General features: G+C 41.1%; 2 protein-coding genes across 3 annotated transcripts; both read left to right on the top strand.

The window, feature by feature from the left end:
* Positions 1–7,124: 7,124 nt before the first annotated feature.
* LOC134293426 (kunitz-like toxin PcKuz3) lies at positions 7,125–11,843 on the top strand. The gene is made up of 3 exons (XM_062960937.1): positions 7,125–7,402; positions 8,925–9,104; positions 10,729–11,843. Exons 1-3 carry the CDS (start codon positions 7,285–7,287, stop codon positions 10,737–10,739), a joined length of 309 nt encoding a protein of 102 aa, XP_062817007.1. The 5' UTR covers positions 7,125–7,284; the 3' UTR covers positions 10,740–11,843.
* A 6,065-nt stretch (positions 11,844–17,908) lies between these two features.
* On the top strand, positions 17,909–21,125 carry LOC134293425 (kunitz/BPTI-like toxin). Of its 2 annotated transcripts, none has more exons than XR_010000396.1 (4): positions 17,909–18,526; positions 19,374–19,463; positions 19,624–19,779; positions 20,834–21,125. XR_010000396.1 is itself a non-coding variant. In XM_062960936.1 (4 exons), the coding sequence occupies exons 1-4, from the start codon at positions 18,427–18,429 to the stop codon at positions 20,851–20,853; spliced, it is 354 nt and encodes a 117-aa protein (XP_062817006.1). In that variant the 5' UTR covers positions 17,909–18,426; the 3' UTR covers positions 20,854–21,125. The 2 variants fall into 2 exon arrangements, 1 of the variants encoding a protein (XP_062817006.1); XM_062960936.1 differs by having other exon boundaries at positions 19,374–19,550; positions 19,723–19,779.
* Positions 21,126–21,781: the final 656 nt, after the last annotated feature.

Genomic DNA, 21,781 nt, shown 5'->3' with positions numbered 1-21,781 from the left:
CCCACCACGTCAAGGTGGCACCTGGAACCGTGACAGCAAGACAACAAGAGCTCAAGGATAAGATCATGGCTCATGCTGCAGCAAATGCAATAAGACAGCGGCTCCCAACTCTAAAAACAGTGCCCAAGAGACACCTGGCGCCTCTCATGAAAGATGTGAATGCAGTACTCTCCACTGTCCAAATAACATCAATTGAACAAACAAACCAGTATGCCTACAGTGCAGCAGTGATAGTAACAGAAGAGCTTGGGCTCCTACAACCAAGGCAGCCCCAAAGAAAATCGACTGGAAAACCAAAGTGGAAGGTCAGGCTAGAGTTGAAAATCAAAAAGCTTAGATCAGATGCAAGTAACCTGAAAAATATGAAAGAGAAGAAACTGAAGAACGACAAAATCAAGCAATACCTGATCCGAAAGTACTGGCTGAACACCAGAAAAATTGAAGAAGCTTTGGAAATTGTGAAAGAACAAATTACAGCAACAGCCAGAAAAATTGAAAGGTATGAAGCCAGAATCATCCAGTACAGACAAAATCAACTGTTTCAATCAGACCAAAGACGGTTCTACCAGAGTCTGAACCAAACAACAGACACAGTAACCATAAAGCCAGAGAAAACTGCAACAACGAAGTTCTGGAAAGAACTTTGGGAAAATAATAAAAACTACAACAAAAACGCTGGGTGGATAAAGGAGTTTGAAGGAAAATTCTCACAGAACAAAATGGAACAGATGGAAATAACAACTGAAATGATCAGCAAACGAGTGCAAAAAGTCAAGAACTGGACATCGCCTGGTAGTGATCAACTTCATGGATTTTGGCTCAAACATCTGATTAGTTTACATGGAAAAATGGCCCAACAATTCAATGAGATGCTGCAGAAAGGAAGTATCAGTGAATGGCTAACAACTGGAAGAACATACCTGATACAAAAGGATCCAGCAAAAGGAGCAGCACCAGGAAACTACAGGCCAATAACGTGTCTGCCCACTATGTTTAAACTACTGACTGGCATCATAGCTGACAGAATTCAAGACTATCTTGAAGAAAAAACATCTTGCCAGATGAACAGAAAGGCAACAAACGGAAAAGCAGGGGCACAAAAGACCAGTTATTGATTGACAAAATGATTCTGGAGAACTGTAAGAGCCGAAAAGCTAATCTTCACATGACGTGGATTGACTACAAAAAGGCCTTTGACTCACTTCCACACAGCTGGATCATCAAGTGCCTGGACGCCATCGGGATTAGTAAAAAGCGTTGGCACCTTCATTGAAAACATGATGGAGCACTGGAAAACTGAACTGTTTGTTGGAAATGAAAGCTATGGACTTGTCAACATCAGAAGAGGAATTTTCCAGGGAGATTCATTGTCCCCTCTGCTTTTCATTATTGCCATGATCCCTCTGTCAACAATCTTACAAAAGACAAATCTCGGCTACCAAACATCTTAGAATTCTCACAAAATTTCACATTTGATGTACATGGATGACCTGAAGCTATATGGGAAAACGCAAACTGAAATCCAGTCTCTGACCAACACTGTCCGAATTTTTAGCACTGATATCAACATGGAGTTTGGTTTGGACAAATGTTCGACAGTGGCATTGAAGAAGGGAAAAATCATTGAAAGTGAGGGCATAAATATGCCCAATGACCAAACAATAAAGTGTCACCAGCCAGAAGCCTATAAATATCTGGGCATATTACAGCTGGACAACATCAAGCATGAACATGTGAAAACTGTGGTCAGCAAAGAATACACACAAAGGGTCAGAAAAATTCTTAAAAGCAAGCTCAATGGAGGCAACACCATCAAGGCCATAAACACCTGGGCCATACCTGTCATAAGATATACTGCTGGCATCATAAACTGGACACAGGCGGAACTGGACAATTTGGACAGAAAAACAAGAAAACTCATGACCATTCATCATTCACTGCACCCTCGCAGTGATGTTGACCGGCTCTATCTGCCTAGAAGATCAGGGGGCAGAGGACTCTTACAAGTAAAACAAGCAGTCAAAGAAGAAGAACATGCCCTGGCAGATTATGTAAAGCAAAGTGAAGAACCTGCTTTGATTGAAGTCAAAAATCAGAAACTCCTCAAAGCACAGCAGACAAAAAACCAGTACAAGAAAACTGCACTACAAACTAGAGCTGACAGCTGGCACAACAAAACACTGCATGGAAAGTTCCTTGACAAAATTGAAGGAAAAGCTGATAAGGAGAAGACCTGGCTCTGGCTCACGAATGGGACCCTGAAGAAGGAGACAGAAGGCCTGATCCTTGCAGCCCAGGAGCAAGCCATCAGGACAAATGCAATTAAGTCCAAGATTGAAAAATCAGCTGATGACCCAAAATGCAGACTGTGCAAGGAAGCTGACGAAACCATTGATCATATCCTCAGCTGCTGTAAGAAAATTGCACAGACAGACTACAAACAGAGGCACAACTGTGTGGCCCAAATGATCCATTGGAACTTATGCCTCAAGTACCACCTCCCAGCAGCCAAGAACTGGTGGGATCACAAACCAGCAAAGATCGTGGAAAATGAACACGCAAAGATACCGTGGGACTTCCGAATCCAGACTGACAAAGTTCTGGAACACAACACACCAGACATCACAGTGGTGGAAAAGAAAAAGGTTTGGATCATTGATGTTGCCATCCCAGGTGACAGTCGCATTGACGAAAAACAACAGGAAAAACTCAGCTGCTATCAGGACCTCAAGATTGAACTCCAAAGACTCTGGCAGAAACCAGTGCAGGTGGTCCCGGTGGTGATGGGCACACTGGGTGCCGTGCCAAAAGATCTCAGCCGGCATTTGGAAACAATAGACATTGACAAAATTACGATCTGCCAACTGCAAAAGGCCACCCTGCTGGGATCTGCACGCATCATCCGAAAATACATCACACAGTCCTAGACACTTGGGAAGTGTTCGACTTGTGGTTTTGTGAAACGAAATCCAGCATGTCTATCTTGTTTGCTGTGTCATACAACGTTGTTGTGTCAATAATAATAATAATAATAATAATAATAATAATAATAATATAAAAACATATAAACAATAAAACAAACAGTGGACAAGGCACTGTTAGGGATTTCAATGGGGTCAGGCGATAAAATATATATGTGCAATCATTCTAATTTCTGGAGTTGGGCCAATAAAGTGCAGTGGATGGGAATGAGTGGGAACATTGGAGAGGGATAGCTTCAAGTATGTCGGCTAAGTCGAATGCACACTGAAATAATTAGGTTTTCAGCCCTTTTGTGGCCAGAGTTGGGGCTGATCTAATTTCCTTGGAAGGGAGTTCCAGGGCTGGGGGCCACCGAGAAAAAGGCCCTTTCCCTAGTCCTCACCGGTCATGTTTGAGACGGCAGCGGGAGCAAGAGGAGGGCCTCCCTGGCAGATTTCAAGATTCTTACAGGTTCGTAGCAACTATTTACACTATACACCCAATCCATATCTGCAGAGAAAGATTCTTGCACTTCGACGTGAGTGGAAATCTCAATCCTGTTTCTCTGTGCCTCAAATGGCCATTTCTTCATTCCTTTTGATACTCATATGTACACACAACATATTGTTGGGAATCATCCTGAACTACTCAAGTATAAATGTAGTTAGATAGATGATAGAGTTAGATTGAGGGAATCCTTTCCCTGTTTCCAAAGCATGCCTAGATAGGCTTTACTGTGTTTCACTCTATTCTGTTTACGTCACATCCCTTACTTTGAAGTTAGTAGAAATGTGAATCTCCAAGGACACTAACTTCTCATTGGTCAGAATGTCTTTTATGGCCCCAATAAACTGGACCATGAGGTTGGAACCATTTTGGTTCTCTCTTCCCCCTTTGTTCTTCAAGCTAACAACACGTCCTGCCATCTCTCCTGGCAAGATGTAACTATTTAGATGTTTGTTATTTTTCCTTTCTTATTTTTCCTTAGAAACCAGTCTAGAGTAGACTAGACAGCTCCCAAGCCTTTCTATCTACAATGGAGTTCTTTTTACCTGAATAAATACCTTTTTGAACTTTTATTGAGACTCCGCAGTCCATTGCAATCCTAAATGGTCAAAGGCTTCTCTTTGTTCGCCCTGCATTTGAAAGCTTTTGCTTTTGCTACTCTGCTGCTTTTTGGTGGAATCTCCCCCAGAGAGGGTTAAATTGAGTCTAACCGCTCAGAGATTACCACAACACATATTGCCACCGAAAGAGCTTAATGATGAATGAGACAATGCCACTGCCTTGACAGATCTTTTTATGTAGTGTAGTGTAGCCACCCAAACCTCCAACCCTTATGCTGTACTGGGAAATCCCTGCCAATAAACGAAAAGGGCAGAAACTTCCCAGATTGTAGTGTGAATTCCTGGGGCAAAGATATAGCAAAGAGAACCCCATTGTCCTCTGGAAAAGGGGAGTGGAGGGAGCAAGGAGGAAAAGTTCTCATTCCTCATTAGGAGCCTGCCTCCTACCTCAAGCTAAAGCAAAAAGCATAGCAGGGAGGTGGAACAACTTTAAATATCCTGCAGCTCTGCCCCTGTCAACTGCCCCCACCAAGTCTGGTCTCTTTTGTGAGCACCTTCACATTTTCCCCTGCATCTTAGGCTTTGCCTGCCAGTTGTGGGTGGGCCAAATTGGTGGCTTCCAGTATATCGGCTAATGCTGCAATTGTTGCTTTTGCAATGTAAATTGGTGGAAAGGTAGGTGAATAATTTGTCAAAATTTGCTTGAGATTGTGCTTGCAGTTCTGAAGGGACTCTTCATTTTTGCTTCTCATAGACGTAGCATGAGGATTGGTTAACCAGTTGAAATCCATGAGTAAACCAAGGATTTTAACCTGAAAAATGTTGGGAGTGGTTTGAACCCCTAACACACCCTCCCCCGGCTACAGGCCTGATTATACTTATATGTATGACAAAATATAATGCTTGTATCAATGCCATATCCTAGGAATTAATCTCTTCCTGGTTGGGTCCAGATGATGCTAATTGGCTTTATGGCTCCAATTCAACCCTAGTTTGAACGGAATAGTACTTATTGCAGAACAGGGAGTTACTCTGAAGTAAGCAGACCAACGCCACAATGTCCTTACTTGTTGACTAATTGTTCTACCTACATTTCCCTATGTAAGACTTTAAAAAGTAGCTTTATTCAACATCGGGCATTCGCATCAAAATGATGTATAATCATATTCTCCTCCTCGTCCTCCTTCTTCTGGTCTCCTTGTTTGGACCACTGGATGCCTATGATGAAGGTAAGAGCACCATCTTTGCTAAGTTTGAATGCTTGTTTGCCAATCATATTGTCCTCCTTGTCCTCCTTCCTATGGTATTTCTGGTCTCCTGGTTTGGACCACTGGATGCCTATTGCCATGATTTTGGTAAGAGCATTATCTTTGTTAGCCTCTGTTTGCCATTTGCCCCCCTTGCAAAATTGGTGAGAATAGAATAGAAAGGGGAAAATTGAATATTGTGCTAGGTTGATGGCAAGAACAGGTTGAATGGCCATCTGTCGGGGGTGCTTTGAATGCGATTTCCTGCTTCTTGGCAGGGGGTTGGGCTGGATGGCCCATGAGGTTTCTTCCAACTCTACTATTCTATGCTTATATGATTCTAGGTTGTCATTCAGCTCTGACTTGCGAAACCAAATCCAACTTCCCCATATTATTCCCATATATCTTGTTGGCATCTGTTGAAAACATGTTGAGGTTAAAATGTATGGAAAAAGTGTTCTGAATAAGCTAACAGGCTACGTAAGAAACAGACAATGAAACACAGCAAATACATACAAAGAGTCATCAATGTAAAAGACGTGGAAGAAAACCTATTATGCTATCACTGTATTATTGCCTGGATTATGTGACAACCGGCACCTGATGAAATTCCCTCGTCTACTCTATTTGCAAGAATGAATATTTCCGTAATGTCATCAAAGGTTTCAGATTTGTTCAGATAATGGCTAGCACAACTACCTCTGAATACATTTCCTGTCCATCAGTAGATAAACTACTAAAATATGTTATACTAGCTGTGCCCAGCCACGCGTTGCTGTGGCGAAGTATGGTGGTATGGGAAATAAAGTATAGAGGAATTGCTGGTAGTTAAGGTAAAGGGTAAAGGTTTTACCTTACATTAAGTCCATTATAAATGGGTTATATAGCTGTGTGGAAGGGCCTTGAGTCTACACTGCCGTATAATCCAGTTAAAATGAGATAATCTGTATTTTATGGGCAGTGTGGAAGAGGCCTAAGTGAGGCCTAACTCTGCCTGTCCCCTGGGCTGATTGGGTTGCTAGGAGACCAAGTGGGCGGAGTTTAGCCTTCTAACTGGCAGCAATTGGATAAAAACAATTATTCCTCTCCCTCTAATTAGGACTTTATTTTTCTTTTCTTTTTGTTGTATGAACGTAGAGGCATGGATGAGGGGTTGTGCTGCCAAGTTTAGTGTTTCTGGGATGTGTAGTTTTGTTGTTTTGTCCTAGGCCGAAATTTCATTACCCTTTTATATATATAGATTAAGATTAAACCCATTGCAGGAGACTCATAAACCTTGCTGGAATGTTTGGTGTATAATATTGTACAGATGCTAGCATTGCACAGATGGAAAACACCATCTTCAAGGGTTCATCTACACTGTATACTTAATGCATACACACCACTGTGACTGTCATGGCTCAGTACTACAAAGTCCTGGGACTTGTAGTTTGGTGAAAACCAGGGCTCTTTGGCAGAGTAAAGACTTTGTTAAACTAAATTTCTCTGAATTCCATCACATTGAACCATGGCAGTTACAGTAGTGTCAAACTGCATTAATTGTACACTGTGGTACACCCATTGACTGAAGTCATAAAATAATATTAAAATGTATATTCCTTCGATTTCATAAGGTCTTCTGTGGCAAGTAGTACTCGGCGGGAGTATGGAATCACCTTCCTCCTGAATATAGGCTGTTGCACTTGTTATTCCCTGGCAGTCTTCAATAGCAAATGAGTTCTGGTGCTATCAAGGTATTTAACTGTCGTAAGTCTCAAAATAGCACCCTCAAATCCCATATTTTTCCAGTCTCTGAAAAAGTCTTGAATGGTCATTTGTATGGAAATAAATTATTTAGTCTTGGTGCCATCATATTCCTTCCCTCTTCTCTCTTCTCATGAGCTGCAGTTTTATAGTGCTGTTATCAACAGCTCAACTTGTACAAGTTCTTGCTTTCCTTTCTCTCCTTTATAGGGAAGTCCACTTCCATATGCAGACTTCCACCATACGTTGGATTTTGTTACGCAGCCATGCCTCGTTTCTACTTTGACATCAAAAGTGGGCAATGTGAGAAGTTCATTTATGGTGGCTGTGGAGGCAATGCAAATAACTTTTTAACACGGGATGAATGCTTTTCGAAGTGTGGAGGTAAGGCAAAAATAAATCATACACAGGTTGTGTTGTTAATGGCTAAAGGTCTCAATTATAGCCTACATTGCATAATATTACGCATATTTACGAACTCTTCGGATGGGGTGAAATCAGTGTTTTAAGACGCTTTCACCCCATCTAGGGGATGGAGGCCGATGCCGGACATCAAACCATGTCGTGTGACATCTGGCATCGGCCACACCCCTACCCAGGATGAAAGCATCGCCAAACGATTTCACCCCGACATGAGAGGCCTCCTCTCAAGGGCAACGCTTTCGCCATGTGATTTAAAAAGCATTGCGAGAGGGAGCTGAGCGCAGGGTGACAGATTCACCCAACTGCTTCCTCTTTCCTCACCAGAAACCAGGGGAAATGATACGCTTCACCTGGCCTTTCTGATAAGATTGTTAGCTCTGTAGCTTTAAAGGTTATGACCTTTAAAGTCCTAGATGGTCCAGGTCCAGGTTTTTTGGCCAACTGCATCCCCTTGTATGAACGTGCCTGGGCCCTGAGATCTTCAGGAGAGATCCCCCACTCCTTGCCTCCGACACCACCCAATGTGAAACTAATATCTCAAAAAAACCCTACCCTTATCCTACAGCAGTGATGGCCAATCTATGACACGTGTGTCAACACTGACACGCCTAGCCATTTTTGCTGACACGCTGCTGCCTGCAGATTGATTGGATGACTATGTCTTTTGTGGCCAAATTTGGTGTGATTTGGTCCAGTGGTTTTGTTGTTTACTCCATGCGAATTATGCATATTACATATATATAGAGAGAGATTATTATTATATCATTCTATTATTATTCTATTATTATTGTAGTATATTATCATATTATTACTATTATAATATTCATTATTCATGACTACATTGAAACTAGAATAGAGAGAAATCAGTGTGGAAACCGCAAGAGGTACCATAGATCGTTGTACATGGAAATAAGGGTAGTAAATAGTTTTTGATTTATTAAATACAGTTACATATTACAATTATACATTTTTGTTATTTAAACTATACATATGTGTGTCGAAGTGACACACCACCCAAGTCATGCTAGATTGTTTGGTAAATTTTGACACACCAAGCTCAAAAGCTTGCCCATCATTGTCCTACAGTCTCTGAAGAAGGCTGTACTGTATGGAAATTTATAAGGAAATAAATTATTATTTAAACCTGAAGGTGCCGTCATATTCCTTTCTTCATCCCTCTTCTCATGAGCTGCAGTTTTATAGTGCTGTAATCTGGGCCGGGCTGTGGTGCAGGCTGGAAAGCAAGCCAACTGCAACAAATCACTCTGACCAAGAGGTCATGAGTTCGAGGCCAGCCCGTGCCTGCTTCTTGTCTCTGTCTCTGTTCTGTTATGGCATTGAATGTTTGCCTTTATGTGTGCAATGTGATCTGCCCTGAGTCCCCTTCGGGGTGAGAAGGGTGGAATATAAATGCTGTAAATAAATAATAAATAAATACAGTTGAACTTGTACAAGTTCTTGCTTTCCTTTCTCGCCTTTCTAGGGGAATCCAGTTCTTCTTTCATATGCAGACTTCCACCATACGTTGGATTTTGTTACGCAGCCATGCCTCGTTTCTACTTTGACATCAAAAGTGGGCAATGTGAGAAGTTCATTTATGGTGGCTGTGGAGGCAATGCAAATAACTTTTTGACACAGGATGAATGTCTTTCAAAGTGTGGAGGTAAGGTAAAAATAAATCATCCACAGGTTGTGTTGTTAATGGCTAAAGGTCTCTATCATGGCCTACATTGCATAATATTACGCATACTTATGAACTCATCAGATTGGCTGAAATCAGCCTCCTTCTGGGGGATGGAGGCCGACGCCACATCTTGTGACATCTGCCACGCTCCCAACTGGGATGAAAGCATCGCCAAATGCTTATACACCAACACAGAAGGTTTCCCTTTGATGGCAATGCTTTCCCGTGTGATGGGGAAAGCACTGTGATAGGGAGCTGAATATGGGGTGACAATTAACCCCACTGCACCCTTTTTCCTTGCCAGAAGCCAGACAAAGCAGGATGCTTCGCCTGGCCTTTCTGATAAAGTCCTTAGCTATGTAGCATTAAAGGTTATGACCTTTAAAGCCCTAGACCAGGGGTCCCCAAACTAAGGCCCGGGGGCTGGATGCGGCCCTCCAAGGTCATTTACCTGGCCCCCACCCTCAGTTTTATAATCTAATATTTTTATATCATTTTAAATAATATATTATATTGTATATACATATAATATTGATAATAATATTATAATGTTATACAATATAATACTTTTTTTTTGTGTCAGGAGCAACCGGAGTTGCTTCTGGAGTGAGAGAATTGGCTGTCTGCAAGGATGTTGCCCAGGGGACGCCCGGATGTTTTTGATGTTTTACCATCCTTGTGGGAGGCTTCTCTCATGTCCCCGCATTGGGAGCTGTAGCTGACAGGGGGAGCTCACCCACTCTCCTCAGATTTGAACCGTCAACCTGTCGGTCAGCAGTCCTGCTGGCACAAGGGTTTAACCCAAGGGTCCCCAAACTTTTTAAACAGGGGGCCAGTTCACGATCCTTCGGACTGTTGGAGGGCCAGACTATAGTTGGCCACTGAGCAATAATAATTAATAATAATAATAATAATAATAAGAACAATAATAATAATAAAAAAGAGGGTTGGGCCCCTGTTTTTTTTTTTGGGCCATTGAGTTCAATCCCCTTCTGCCTTTGTGCACCGAAAGCACAAGCAAAGCACCCCTGACAGATGGCCACCCAGCCTCAATAATAATAATAATAATAATAATAATAATAATAATAATAATAATAATAATAATAATGGGTTGTAAGAGAAGAAGAGATCCCTTGGATCATTTAGCCCAACCCCTTTTTGCCCTTGTGCCGTGGGGGCCGGATAAATGGCTTCGATGGGCTGCATTCGGCCCCCGGGCCTTAGTTTGGGGACCCCTGGTTTAACCCATTGAGCCACCAGGGGCTCATTGTTATTGGTATATTAAAGCTTCATCTGTTTAATACACGAGAAACCAAACGTTTCCTTAAATAAAATACCCACAACAAAAAATTGAAATATTTAACCCCCATGTGATATTTCTCCTGCACTATTTAGTGTGCCCATTCCAAAAATACTATTAATATAGAGCTAAAGGGGTCATAATATTCCTTGTGACATTGCAATCATAATGGGATATGAATCATACATCTCCATTTCTGGAAAAGGCAACAGTAATTATTGCTTTCAAGCTAGTTATGTAATTTTCTCACTCTCTGCCTCACCTTCAAATGTAATTGTGAACAATTATCCATTCTTTCCTCAGGTTGCTGGTGAATCGTTCTACAGAGACACAAGAGAAGACTGCTTTCAGTGAATAACATGTCATTAGGTCCTATGGAACAAAAGTGCATCCATCCTGACTCAGTCTCCTTTGGGAGATATAATTACTGCTACTACTACTACTAGTAGTAGTCCTAACTGAAATGACCTGCGTGGTTTTCATTCAAACACCATAGGTATGTTTGCCAATAAACCCACCTGTTTCAAAGCATTCATGGATTTTTCATTGATTCTTCATCTTGAATGTTGTTATGCCTGAACTGTATTGTTTTCTATATCTGATGAACAAAAGAATCTTCACCACAATTCCTAGTGTTTTGAGAAATATATTATCCATCACATTGAGAGGAAGGGGAGCCTATTTATATAAGGAAAGAAGAAATAGCAAGAGATGAAAGCAAAACACAAATGGAAGACATTTGCTTTCAACAAATGCATGGACTAGTCCTAGTAGTTATACTTTTGCACTTCTGGTCAGGCTTGTTTTCTTATCCAACACTGTCCATATTTGCATTTTCCCTGTAGCCTGCGGCAAGGTACCATCACAGAAAGGAAATGGCTTTCAGGACAAACTTTTATATTCCCAGCCAACTGTTTCTGATGTCTCAAATCTAAAGTGTATCTTGGATCCCACGTACCAAAACAAAGTACACATTTCATCAGAAGTAAGACTGACTAGTTTGCTCCTCTCAATTAAAAATATGAGTTGCAAATCAATTTGTCCCATTTTTTCCTTTCCTGTTTGTTTTAATTCTGTCTCAATCCACTCATTCCTCTCTGCCAGACAATTTACCTTCTTGCAAAATCTCACTGTTTCCATATACCGTATATACTCGAGTATAAGCCGGGCTGAATATAAGCTGAGGCACCTAATTTTACCACAAAAACTAGGAAAACTTATTGACTCGAGTATAAGACGAGGGTGGGAAATGCATCAGCTATGGGTCAAATTCAAAAATAAAAATAGATATTAATAAAATTTAATTATTTGAGGCATCCGTAGGTTAAATGTTTTTGAATATTTATGTAAAACTGTAATTTAAGATAACAATAAGACTTTAATAAGATAAGACAGTCCAACTCTGAATACCTTTATACTCAAGTATAAGCTGACCTGAATAGAAGCTGGCCAGGACCCTCACTTGAGTATAAGCCGAGGGGAGCTTTTTCAGGCCTAAAAAAGGGCTGAAAAATTAGGCTTATACTCAAGTATATACAGTAATCAGCCATTTTTTATCCTTTGTCAGATGAGTAGACATCTTGGGCACACAAATGTCTACACAGTACACATACACACAGCCAAATATACACACAACATCCATTTATAAAACACTGCTCCTGCTCTTCCCTCTGAAGAACCTTATCCTGCCTTAACTCTGTTTTCCCAAACCCTGGAGAGTCTTGTTCCTGCTCAGCAGCAGTTAAGTTCCAGAGTGTTATGCTGCTGTTCTACATTTGTCCCTGATTCAGAAGCTGGGCAAATACAATCTTTCCCATCTTCCTCATCCTCCACAGAGGTCCTGACAGTAATAAACTCAACTCTTCTTCCTGCATCCCATGGGTTCTCTTTCTTGAGCTATATTTACCTACATGACACTATTTTTTTTAATGAGAGAATTGTATATGAACAGAAAACATGGAAAAGTTTATTAAACAGCAATTGCTGGCAAAACGCCAGGCACGTGGGGCACTATCAGATGGGGGAATAGGTAAAAAATGTAGGTAGTTTCATTGGAACTACAAAAAAAATACTCAATCGTGGTGGCCGAGGAAGCGTCTTGCAATGCTTTCTCAGCACTTTGGCCATCAATGGGGCCATGTGATAGCGCTCGGCAGGTCCCATTCACAAAGTGCTGCAAAGAGGCAAAAAGCTCCTATTCTGTCACACGCTGGGCCTGTAACTGATTGTCTATTATATAGGACGTACACTTTACGCCCAGCGGGAAGCCAGGGTGCCTAAAGAAAGGTTGTTGAGGATTTCCTTGAAAAGATGGCCTTTGAGTCTTTAAAGAAATAACAAAGTCTTTATTGACGAACAAATAATAAATCTTCAAGGAGTCTTGTTCCCAAGGGACAGGCGATTGGCTTTGAATAACTGTGAAAACCCTCTTATAACCTCTCCCAGGCTATCTATTATCTGGGCCTAGCTTATCTGGGACCCACTGCCGACTCCAAATGCGTCTGGGTGTCGAGTGGACCTACCAGCCAAGGCTTGCAGATGTTTCTGTGCTGCTGTTCTGTATCCCCGGACAGTCTATATCCCTGGTGTTCTTGAAATATGAAGCTTTTCTACGGGACAAGCTGGTCTACGTCCTATAGCTGAGCTTCCTAATTGAGACTAACTTAAAAAATGGCTCCTTCCCTCCCAGAGCCCTGAACAAGGGGCGGAACCAAACGTAATGGTGATTGACAGGTAGCCTGTCCTATGATTGCAAACATTTGCAGAAAGAAAATAAAGTAGAAGGTTCTGGTACAGCTGTACCAGCACAGCTCCAGTGTGATGAATGTTAATGTGGGATTTGTGTATTGGTAGTGTTTAAATGAAATTTGTGTCTTGCCTGTATTGCATACTGATTGCATCATCCAGAATGTCTGGATGAGTTAATTAACTCTGGAAAGAGTTAATTACTAAGAAGCTGTGATGACCTTGATGTGTGGCTGGAGCTGGGGAGTGTCCAGACACAAGTGTTTGTGCATTTCTGATTGCATCAGTAAGGGTCTGGAGAACAAGCCTATGAGGAGCGGCTTAAAGAGCTGGGCATGTTTAGCCTGCAGAAGAGAAGGCTGAGAGGAGACATGATAGCCATGTACAAATACGTGAAAGGAAGTCATAGGGAGGAGGGAGCAGGATTGTTTTCTGCTGCCCTGCAGACTAGGACACGGAACAATGGCTTCAAACTACAGGAAAGGAGATTCCACCTGAACATCAGGAAGAACTTCCTCACAGTGAGAAAGGCTGTTCGACAGTGGAACTCTCTGCCCCGGGCTGTGGTGGAGGCTCCTTCTTTGGAGGCTTTTAAGCAGAGGCTGGATGGCCATCTGTCGGGGGTGCTTTGAATGCGATTTCCGACTTCTTAGCGGGGGGTTGGACTGGATGGCCCATGAGGTCTCTTCCAACTCTACTATTCTATGATTCTATGATTCTATGATCAGTTCTGAGTTGAGTCGAGTTCTGTCTGCCTGGAGTGAGAGTCTTGTGTCTATTGTCTGCAAGTCTGTTTGTCTTGATTATTACTGCTTTCAGTAAAACTTGTATATAGTTTTACTATCGTCTCTGATGTCTCTTCGTTCTGCGTTCCACTGATTCCATCCAACTACTGCTGCGCTGCAGTGGATAGAGTCTCAACCAATTCAACATAGCTTCAATTGAAACAAAGTTTCTGGCATATAAAAATTGCATTCAAAGTAACTATCACACAGTTAAATAATAAATAACACTTTCAAACCAGGAACAGAAAATAATTCAAATTTTGTTACATAGTGTAATAGGTACACATAATCCAATGACATCCTTGAATATCTAACTAAGGGCACATTATAGGATTGCATTGCATCATTGTTCTGATTGCCTGAAAGCTCCGTTCCATTTCCTCTTGAAGCAACTTATAAAGGGCTTAGTTCAGCACTGGTGGAGCCTCACAACCCGCAACCATGACACAGGCTAGTTCCTTTGTCTTCTCCATCCTCACTGTAGGAGTCTTCCTCACATTATGGTCTGATCTGCTGGACATTCCTGGACAGGCTGAGGGTGGTAAGAAACAGCGTAAGTATGGGTTTTGCGGTTGCTGTTGTATTTATTTATGTATGCTCTGCATTCCTTCCGAAATTGGGACTCAAGATGCCGTACAGTTTAAAAAAACAATACAGTTCACAATGAACATAGTAAAACAGAAGGCACTGAATTATCTTTGCTTTTCTTAAAAACTGTGATCTTCAATAAAACACATGTTTTCTGGTCTAGTGGCATGATTATAAAATCATTTTAGAGGGTTTTTTTAAAGCTTTTAAAAAGGCTTGCAAAATAGATATTTGCCATAGCAATAAGAAGAGAGCAGGAGACTCTATATCTTATTCAGATGTTAAGGTAAAGATTCCTGCACCTCAACATCAGCTCAAGTCAGACCTTTGTTTGTCTTCATCCCAAACGGTCATTTCCTTTGCTCCTTTTCATTTCAAGATCCACTCAGTTGGAGGATCTTCCACATTCAAAATATCATTAAACTGCTGAGCTGCTGACCGAATGGTAGGCAGTTTGAATTTGGGGAGTGGAGTGAGCTGTTAGCCCCAGCTTCTGGCAAACAAGCAGTTCAAGAACATGCAAATGTGAGTAGATCAATAGGTACTGCTCCACCAGGAAGGTAACAGTGCTCCATGCAGTCATGCTGGCCACACAAGGCAGCTCTTCAGCTTAGAAATGGAGATGAGCAGAGTCGGACACGACTGGACTTAATGTCAAGGGAAACATTTACCCTTACCTATTATTTGATAGACGAAAGTAGAGAAAGAACGGCTCTCTAGATATGATTGGACTAAAACCAACAGGCTTAAGCCAGCATGACCAGTGGTGAGTTTTCATGGGAAATGTTGTCCAAAACCAAGTGGACAGCCATATCCCCTGTACCTCCAAACAACAACCAACTATCGTTTTGGCCCATGAACATTCTCTAGGAGCCAGCATTACTTCAATACACACCACAAAACAAATCTATAAGTCCTTGTTTCTCTTTTACTTTGCAGCAAAAAAACAGCCTCCAAAATGCAAACTTCCCAAGGATAATGGAACCGGCATGAAAAGATTACTGGCCTACTACTACAACAACAAAAAGAGGCAGTGCGAGCCATTCACCTTTCATGGTTTTGGAGGCAATGAAAACAGATTCGCAAATAAAAATGACTGTAACAACGATTGTCGACCTGGAAGTAAATAGAAAGACTTTTCTCTATTCAATTTTTAAAAGTTGAATGAATTGCCTTAGTCTTTTACATCTGCAGCCCTGTAATAATAGCCTGTTTTCCACTAAACGAAGAGAGTTGTATCGTTCATGGAAGTGAGGTAGAACTGAAGAGGCAAGGATTAAAGAGTTTTTAAAACAGAAACAGAGATCTAACTTGAGAGGTAAGGCTCAAGCTGTGAGTCCTTGAAAGACAATGGACAAAGTGACAATGGACAAAGGCATTACTGATGTTTTGCTGGGCATGCTCAGATTGCCTGAAGTGGAAGAAGGAAGGGTAAAGAAATTGTGAGTGTGGTGTAGATTTTAGAAACCTTTGTATAAAACCGTTGCCATTTTCCTTGCTCTGGTGTGGTACCTTCCTGGCTTTTCATGGGCTCCACTTAGATACTTCTGCAGAAAATAAACTACTATAATCTTAATAATCTCCTTGTTATAATTGGAAACACAGACTTTGAATATTAAAGGCATGATGTCTCAACAAAACAACATCAGAAGCCACTTTAAACCAGGCTAGACCACTGACCTATCCTTTTGCTCAGTGTGGACTGTGAAACTGTGAATATCCATCTCTATTTTGCCATATTTCTCCTCATCCCTCACAGTTTTTTGTGTGGGTTACAGATGATGGGATTTGTAGCCCCCCAAGATCTACGAGGTTCCTATTGTCCATTTCTGCTATTCACTGGCTGGCTGGCTTCCAAAAACTATTACATATAACCAGCAAAAATTCCTCAGTTAATGGAACCCCAGAAAGCCAAGATAGGAATTACTTAGATAAGGCCTAATGGAAGGGTCAGAGGTCTTGAAAGTAGCCTATGTTTTAGGAAAATGCAAAAGTAGCTTTTAATAAAGTGCAAAAGTAAGACTTTTTGACACTAATTGGTGAGGGATAATGCCCATATGACATATACAGAAGGGTGCAAAATGGTATAAAAAGCCCTGTGTTTCTTTGTTCAGGACCCTTGCTTTCCTGATTACAGGAAAGGGTCCTTCCTTATTCTCTGTGGCCACTGAGAATAAATGTCATTTTTCTGCAGCAACCAGAACTCTCTTTGTCTTGTTACCTCAAACCTTTGTCTGCCGTTTCAGTACGAATCATTCAAAATAGATCCAACTACTGAGTTATAAACAAAGTTTTACACACTCCTACTAAATACATGTTCCAGAGAACAAAGAAAGCTGAAAACTCCAGGGAGGGGTTGGAAATCTGAGAAGAGATGGGAAAGTCTATCAGTCTATGTCATTCATAGCAAGGGCAGGAGAGATAGACCTAGGGCAGTGGTTCTCAACCTGGGGTCCCCAGATGTTTTTGGCCTTCAGCTCCCAGAAATCCTAACAGCTGGTAAAGTGACTGGGATTTCTGGGAGTTGTAGGCCAAAAATATCTGGGGACCCCATGTTGAGAGCCACTGCCCTAGATGAGGGGCACTGGACACCATAGAATCCTCCTTAATCCATATGTATGAATCTTTCCATCACCATTATTAAGTGCTGTTACTTGAGCAAAGCATTGTTGAACTCTAAAAACCTTTCTTCAGCACTGCGTTCACATGTCCACAAGGTCCATTTTCTTCTCTCTGTAGAGCATTGTTGAACTCCAACAGTTTAGAACTGGAATAGTAGGATCACATACGAGTTTATGCCAAAAGAAGCCCAGTATATTGACACCAACTAGGAGGGATAGCTAGTACTCCAGAGGACAGGACCAGAATTCAAAATGGCCTTAACAGATTAGAGAGCTGGGCCAAAACTAGCCAAATGAATTTCAAAAAGGTCAAATGTAAGATACTATGCTTATGCAGGACAGGACCAGAATTCAAAATGGCCTTAACAGATTAGAGAGCTGGGCCAAAACTAACCAAATGAATTTCAAAAAGGTCAAATGTAAGATACTATGCTTATGCAGAATAAATGAGTTGCCAAGATACAGAATGGTGATGTCTGGCTGAATAACAGTCCATATGAAAAAGATCTTGGAGTCTTCATGGAAAACAAGCTGAACATGAGCAAACAATGTCATGCTGCAGCTAAAAAAGCCAATGAGATTTTGGGATGCATCAGAAGGAGTTTAATGTCTAAACTGAGGGAAATCATAGTGCCTCTCTATCCTGCTTTGGTCAGACCTCACCTGGAATACTGTGTCCAAGCATTTTAAAAGGGATATTATCAGTCTGGAAGTGTTCAGAAGAGGGCAACTAAAATAATCGATGGTCTGGAGAGCTTGGTAAGTTTAGCCTGCAGAAGAGAAGGTTGCAAGGAGACATATCACTTCTTCAAATAGAATCCTCTGTCACCGAGAATTCTTTAGTAGTGCATATAAAAAGAAGAAGAGGAATTTGCATCACAATTTGTAGTACTTGCATCAATGCCCTATTATTGGAATTAATCTCTTCCTACATTCAATTCACAATTCAACAACTATTGATCCTATGTACTGCATTTTGTCCTAAATCTAAGAAGAAGGGGAAGAAATAAGATCTTTTAGTGATCACTGATTTGTAGGGCTGCCATACATCAAGATAACTTTAAAGTACCTAATGGATGCGCACAGTCTAAATACTTCCTTGAATTCATAACCAAGGGCAAGATGTTCAGTCAGATTATAGAATTCCACAATGTCCTTGCCAATGAACTAATTGTTCTGGTGACCGATGGTTTATTTCCATTTCCTCTTTTAACAACTTATAAAGGGCTTAGCTCAGCACCAGAGACTCACATTCAGCAACCATGATGCAGGTTGGTTGCTTTGCCTGCTCCATCTTTACTATAGGGATGCTCTTCACATTATGGTTTGATCTTCTGGGCATTTCTGGACAAGCTGGGGGTGGTAAGAGCTTCATTCTTGGCCCCTGTTTATGTATGGGTTCTGCTGTTGTATTTATTTACTTATACCCCACATTCCTTCCAAAATCGGGAGTCAAGTCACCTTACAGTTTAAAAAATCACTATAGTTCAAAACACACAATATGTGCACAGTAAAACAGAAGGCACTGAATTATCTTTACTTTTCTTACCTACTTTAGCCGTCCACTTAATCCTAATTATGTTTTCTTGTCTAGTGACATAATTGTAAAATCACTTTAACATTTTTAAAAAGCTTTTCTAAGCTCAGGTTATTTACAAATAGGCAGAACAATCAGAAAATATGTGAGAAAACAATAGGAGGAGAGCAGAAGACTCTCATTTTTTCAGATGTGCTGGGAAAGATGGCTGACCTCAACATGAGATCAAAGCATACTTCTAGGTATTTTTATTCCAAATTATTATTTCCTCTGTTCATTTTAGTATTGACTTAGATACACAATGTATTTCAAGATTGATCCCAGTTGGGAAATATGGAGAAAAAGTTGTTTCCCCACTTTCAGGGGGATCTTCCATATTCCAAACTTTATTGAATGTTACCAATGTTTTAAGAGATTAGAGTAGAGAGACAGAGGCTCTCTAGATATGATTGAACTACAAGCCTCATAGGCACAAGCCAGCATGGCCTGTGGTGAGTTTTCATGGGAAATTTTGTTCAAAACCAACTGGAGAACCAGATTTCCTATATTCCCCAATGAAGCCAACAATCATCTTTCCTTTTGGCCCATGAACAGACTTTAAGAACCAGCATTACTTCAAGACAGATAACAAAAATATCTATGATTATTTGTTCCTCTTTTACTTTCCAACAGGACTGCCTCAAAAATGTACATTTCCCATGGATCCTGGAACTGGCAAGGCAAAAATAATTGCCTACTACTATAATCAAAACAGCAAGCAGTGTGAGTCATTCACTTATCATGGCTCTGGAGGCAATAAAAATAGATTTACACATAAAAAAGATTGCAACGTCGAATGTCAATTCTCAAGTAAGTAAAAAAGACCCTTCTGTAGTCAATTGAGAAGAATTATACTTGTTGTCTTAACCTTTCACACCTGCAGCCATGAAATATCATGTCTTCCACTAAGAAAAGAGAGTTGTCCTGTTGGTGGAAATGGAGTACGATAACAAAGGAAGCTTTGTCTTCTCCATCTTTACAGTAGGAGACCTACTCAAAATATGGTGTGATCCGCTGGGCATTCCTGGACAGGCTGATGGTAAGAGCACCATTCTTGGCTCCTGTTTAACTATGTGTTTTGTCTCGCTAATAGTATTTATTTATTTATTAATAGCACGGCATCTAAAAATCTCACTCTGTCGGGGTCCTGGAATTATCTCCCTCTCAATAACATGAAGAGCAAGCAGTATAAGTCATTCATGTATTATGGTCCTGTAGGCAATAAAAAGATTCCTGAATAAAAAAGATTGCATCATCTGATCTATCCTTTAGCTAAGTATGAACTACCTAAAACTGAAAAAATATGAATGCCCAGATCATTTTTGCTATATCTCCCCTCATTCCTCACAGTTGTTCATGTGGATTACAGATGATGGGATTTGTAGCCATTCCCCCAATATCTACGGGGTCCATGTTGTCCATTTCTGTTATATGATAGCCAGTTTCCCATACACTATTAGATGTAACCAGCATAAACAATGGTTAAGACATTTGAAACTGCAGTCAGACACAGCTTCTGGAGAGACAATTAATTTTATTGTTGTGACCAAATTACAAAAAATGAATACGAGCTATAGTAACCAAAGGGCATTTGGCCTACTAAATATTTAATCTAGTTTAGCACTAGAATAGCAGAATCCCAGGCAGTCTCAATGTGAACAATGGGACTTAGGACCTTATCAGACTGAGGTCCTGAAGCTAGGTGAAAGCGGGGAGATCCACCATGTAGCGTGGTGAATCTGGCAGGCAGCGGGGAAGCCGTCGGCCTACGCTTCAGATCATGTTCTCTGTATAGCATCCGAACCCACTGCCCGGTAGCTTCCTTTATGGAGCCCTGCTGGAAGAGGCCTTATGTTGTATGATGGCCTCCATTGGGCTCTGTCAAGGAACCATCCTGGAAGGGTCCTACGACACTTTCCCAAAGTCAATATGATAAGGTGGTTACTATCAGGTAAATGAACTCAGGATTGCAGTTTTTGTTTACAGTTGAGAAGAAAGTTGTGTGTCTAATCTCAGTGTCCTTCTTTAATGGACTTCAAATCATTGGAATGTAATTGTTCCCATGTGAAAGACCTTCTCTCTTTCTTCCACAGTAGAACCAATGGGCCCATAATGCAAACCACAGGCTGGACCAGATCTCTTACAACATAAAGGCACTTGGAAAAACACCAGTGCTTCCCAGTCTCCTATATCAATCTTGGTGAAGATCCTCGCATGCTCTGTAATGAACTCAGCTCTTCTACCTACAAGACACTATTATTTAAATGAGAAATTTGCCTATGAATAGGAAAAATCAAAACTATTTAGGAGACAAAGCTAAATGATAACTCTTTGTTTAAAAGTACTCTAAAGCAAATAAAGCAAAGGAAGTAATGTCTACTAATTGATTGTCTCCTAGTTGGCTTGACTTTATTGTCTAAACACCAGGTATCTTCATCTCAATATGGAGAAGTTCTAAACCACAGGATTTTGCTCCTTTGGTCCAAGAACAAAATGGTGCCTCACTCCCTTTCCTGTTCACCTCTGTACTGGATTTCACAACCCTGGTGGTTAATCCCAACCCAATGAAGCCCTCTAACTCAATCAAATTTACCTATGGCTAGACTCCCATCCTTGAACAGTTGATCGAGTGAATCTTCCCTAGTTGAGGTTACCAACAAGGTTGAGACCATCTCCTGCAGAATCATTATTTACTTTTAGAAAATTTTGAAGAAATGTAGCCAAACACCTCCTCAATGCAGTTTTAGAGAAGACATGGTGCCTTTTTGGGCAATAATAAAATAATTCTATTATTTTTTATTTATTTTTTCGTGTCAGGAGCAACCGGAGTTGCTTCTGGAGTGAGAGAATTGGCCGTCTGCAAGGACGTTGCCCAGGGGACGCCCGGATGTTTTTTTTTGATGTTTTTACCATCCTTGTGGGAGGCTTCTCTCATGTCCCCGCATGGAGCTGGAGCTGATAGAGGGAGCTCATCCACACTCTCCCCAGGTGGGATTCGAACCTGGCAGCTTTCAGGTCAGCAACCCAACCTTCAAGTCACT

The sequence above is a fragment of the Anolis carolinensis genome, unplaced genomic scaffold (assembly GCF_035594765.1).
Source record: "Anolis carolinensis isolate JA03-04 unplaced genomic scaffold, rAnoCar3.1.pri scaffold_8, whole genome shotgun sequence".
Lineage (NCBI taxonomy): Eukaryota > Metazoa > Chordata > Lepidosauria > Squamata > Dactyloidae > Anolis > Anolis carolinensis.
Note: the sequence above shows the minus strand (reverse complement) of the source record. Positions and strands in the feature narration are given on the sequence as shown.

What these genes read in the sequence shown, in the direction of transcription:
- LOC134293426 (XM_062960937.1), top strand. Translation starts at nt 7,285, where the DNA reads ATGCCTCGTTTCTACTTTGACATCAAAAGTGGGCAATGTGAGAAGTTC. An exon ending in ATGCTTTTCGAAGTGTGGAG is followed by an intron (nt 7,403 to 8,924) that starts GTAAGGCAAAAA and finishes TCGCCTTTCTAG; the next exon opens with GGGAATCCAGTTCTTCTTTC.
- LOC134293425 (XM_062960936.1), top strand. Translation starts at nt 18,427, where the DNA reads ATGATGCAGGTTGGTTGCTTTGCCTGCTCCATCTTTACTATAGGGATG. An exon ending in TTCTGGACAAGCTGGGGGTG is followed by an intron (nt 18,527 to 19,373) that starts GTAAGAGCTTCA and finishes ACTTTCCAACAG; the next exon opens with GACTGCCTCAAAAATGTACA. An exon ending in CGTCGAATGTCAATTCTCAA is followed by an intron (nt 19,551 to 19,722) that starts GTAAGTAAAAAA and finishes CCATCTTTACAG; the next exon opens with TAGGAGACCTACTCAAAATA.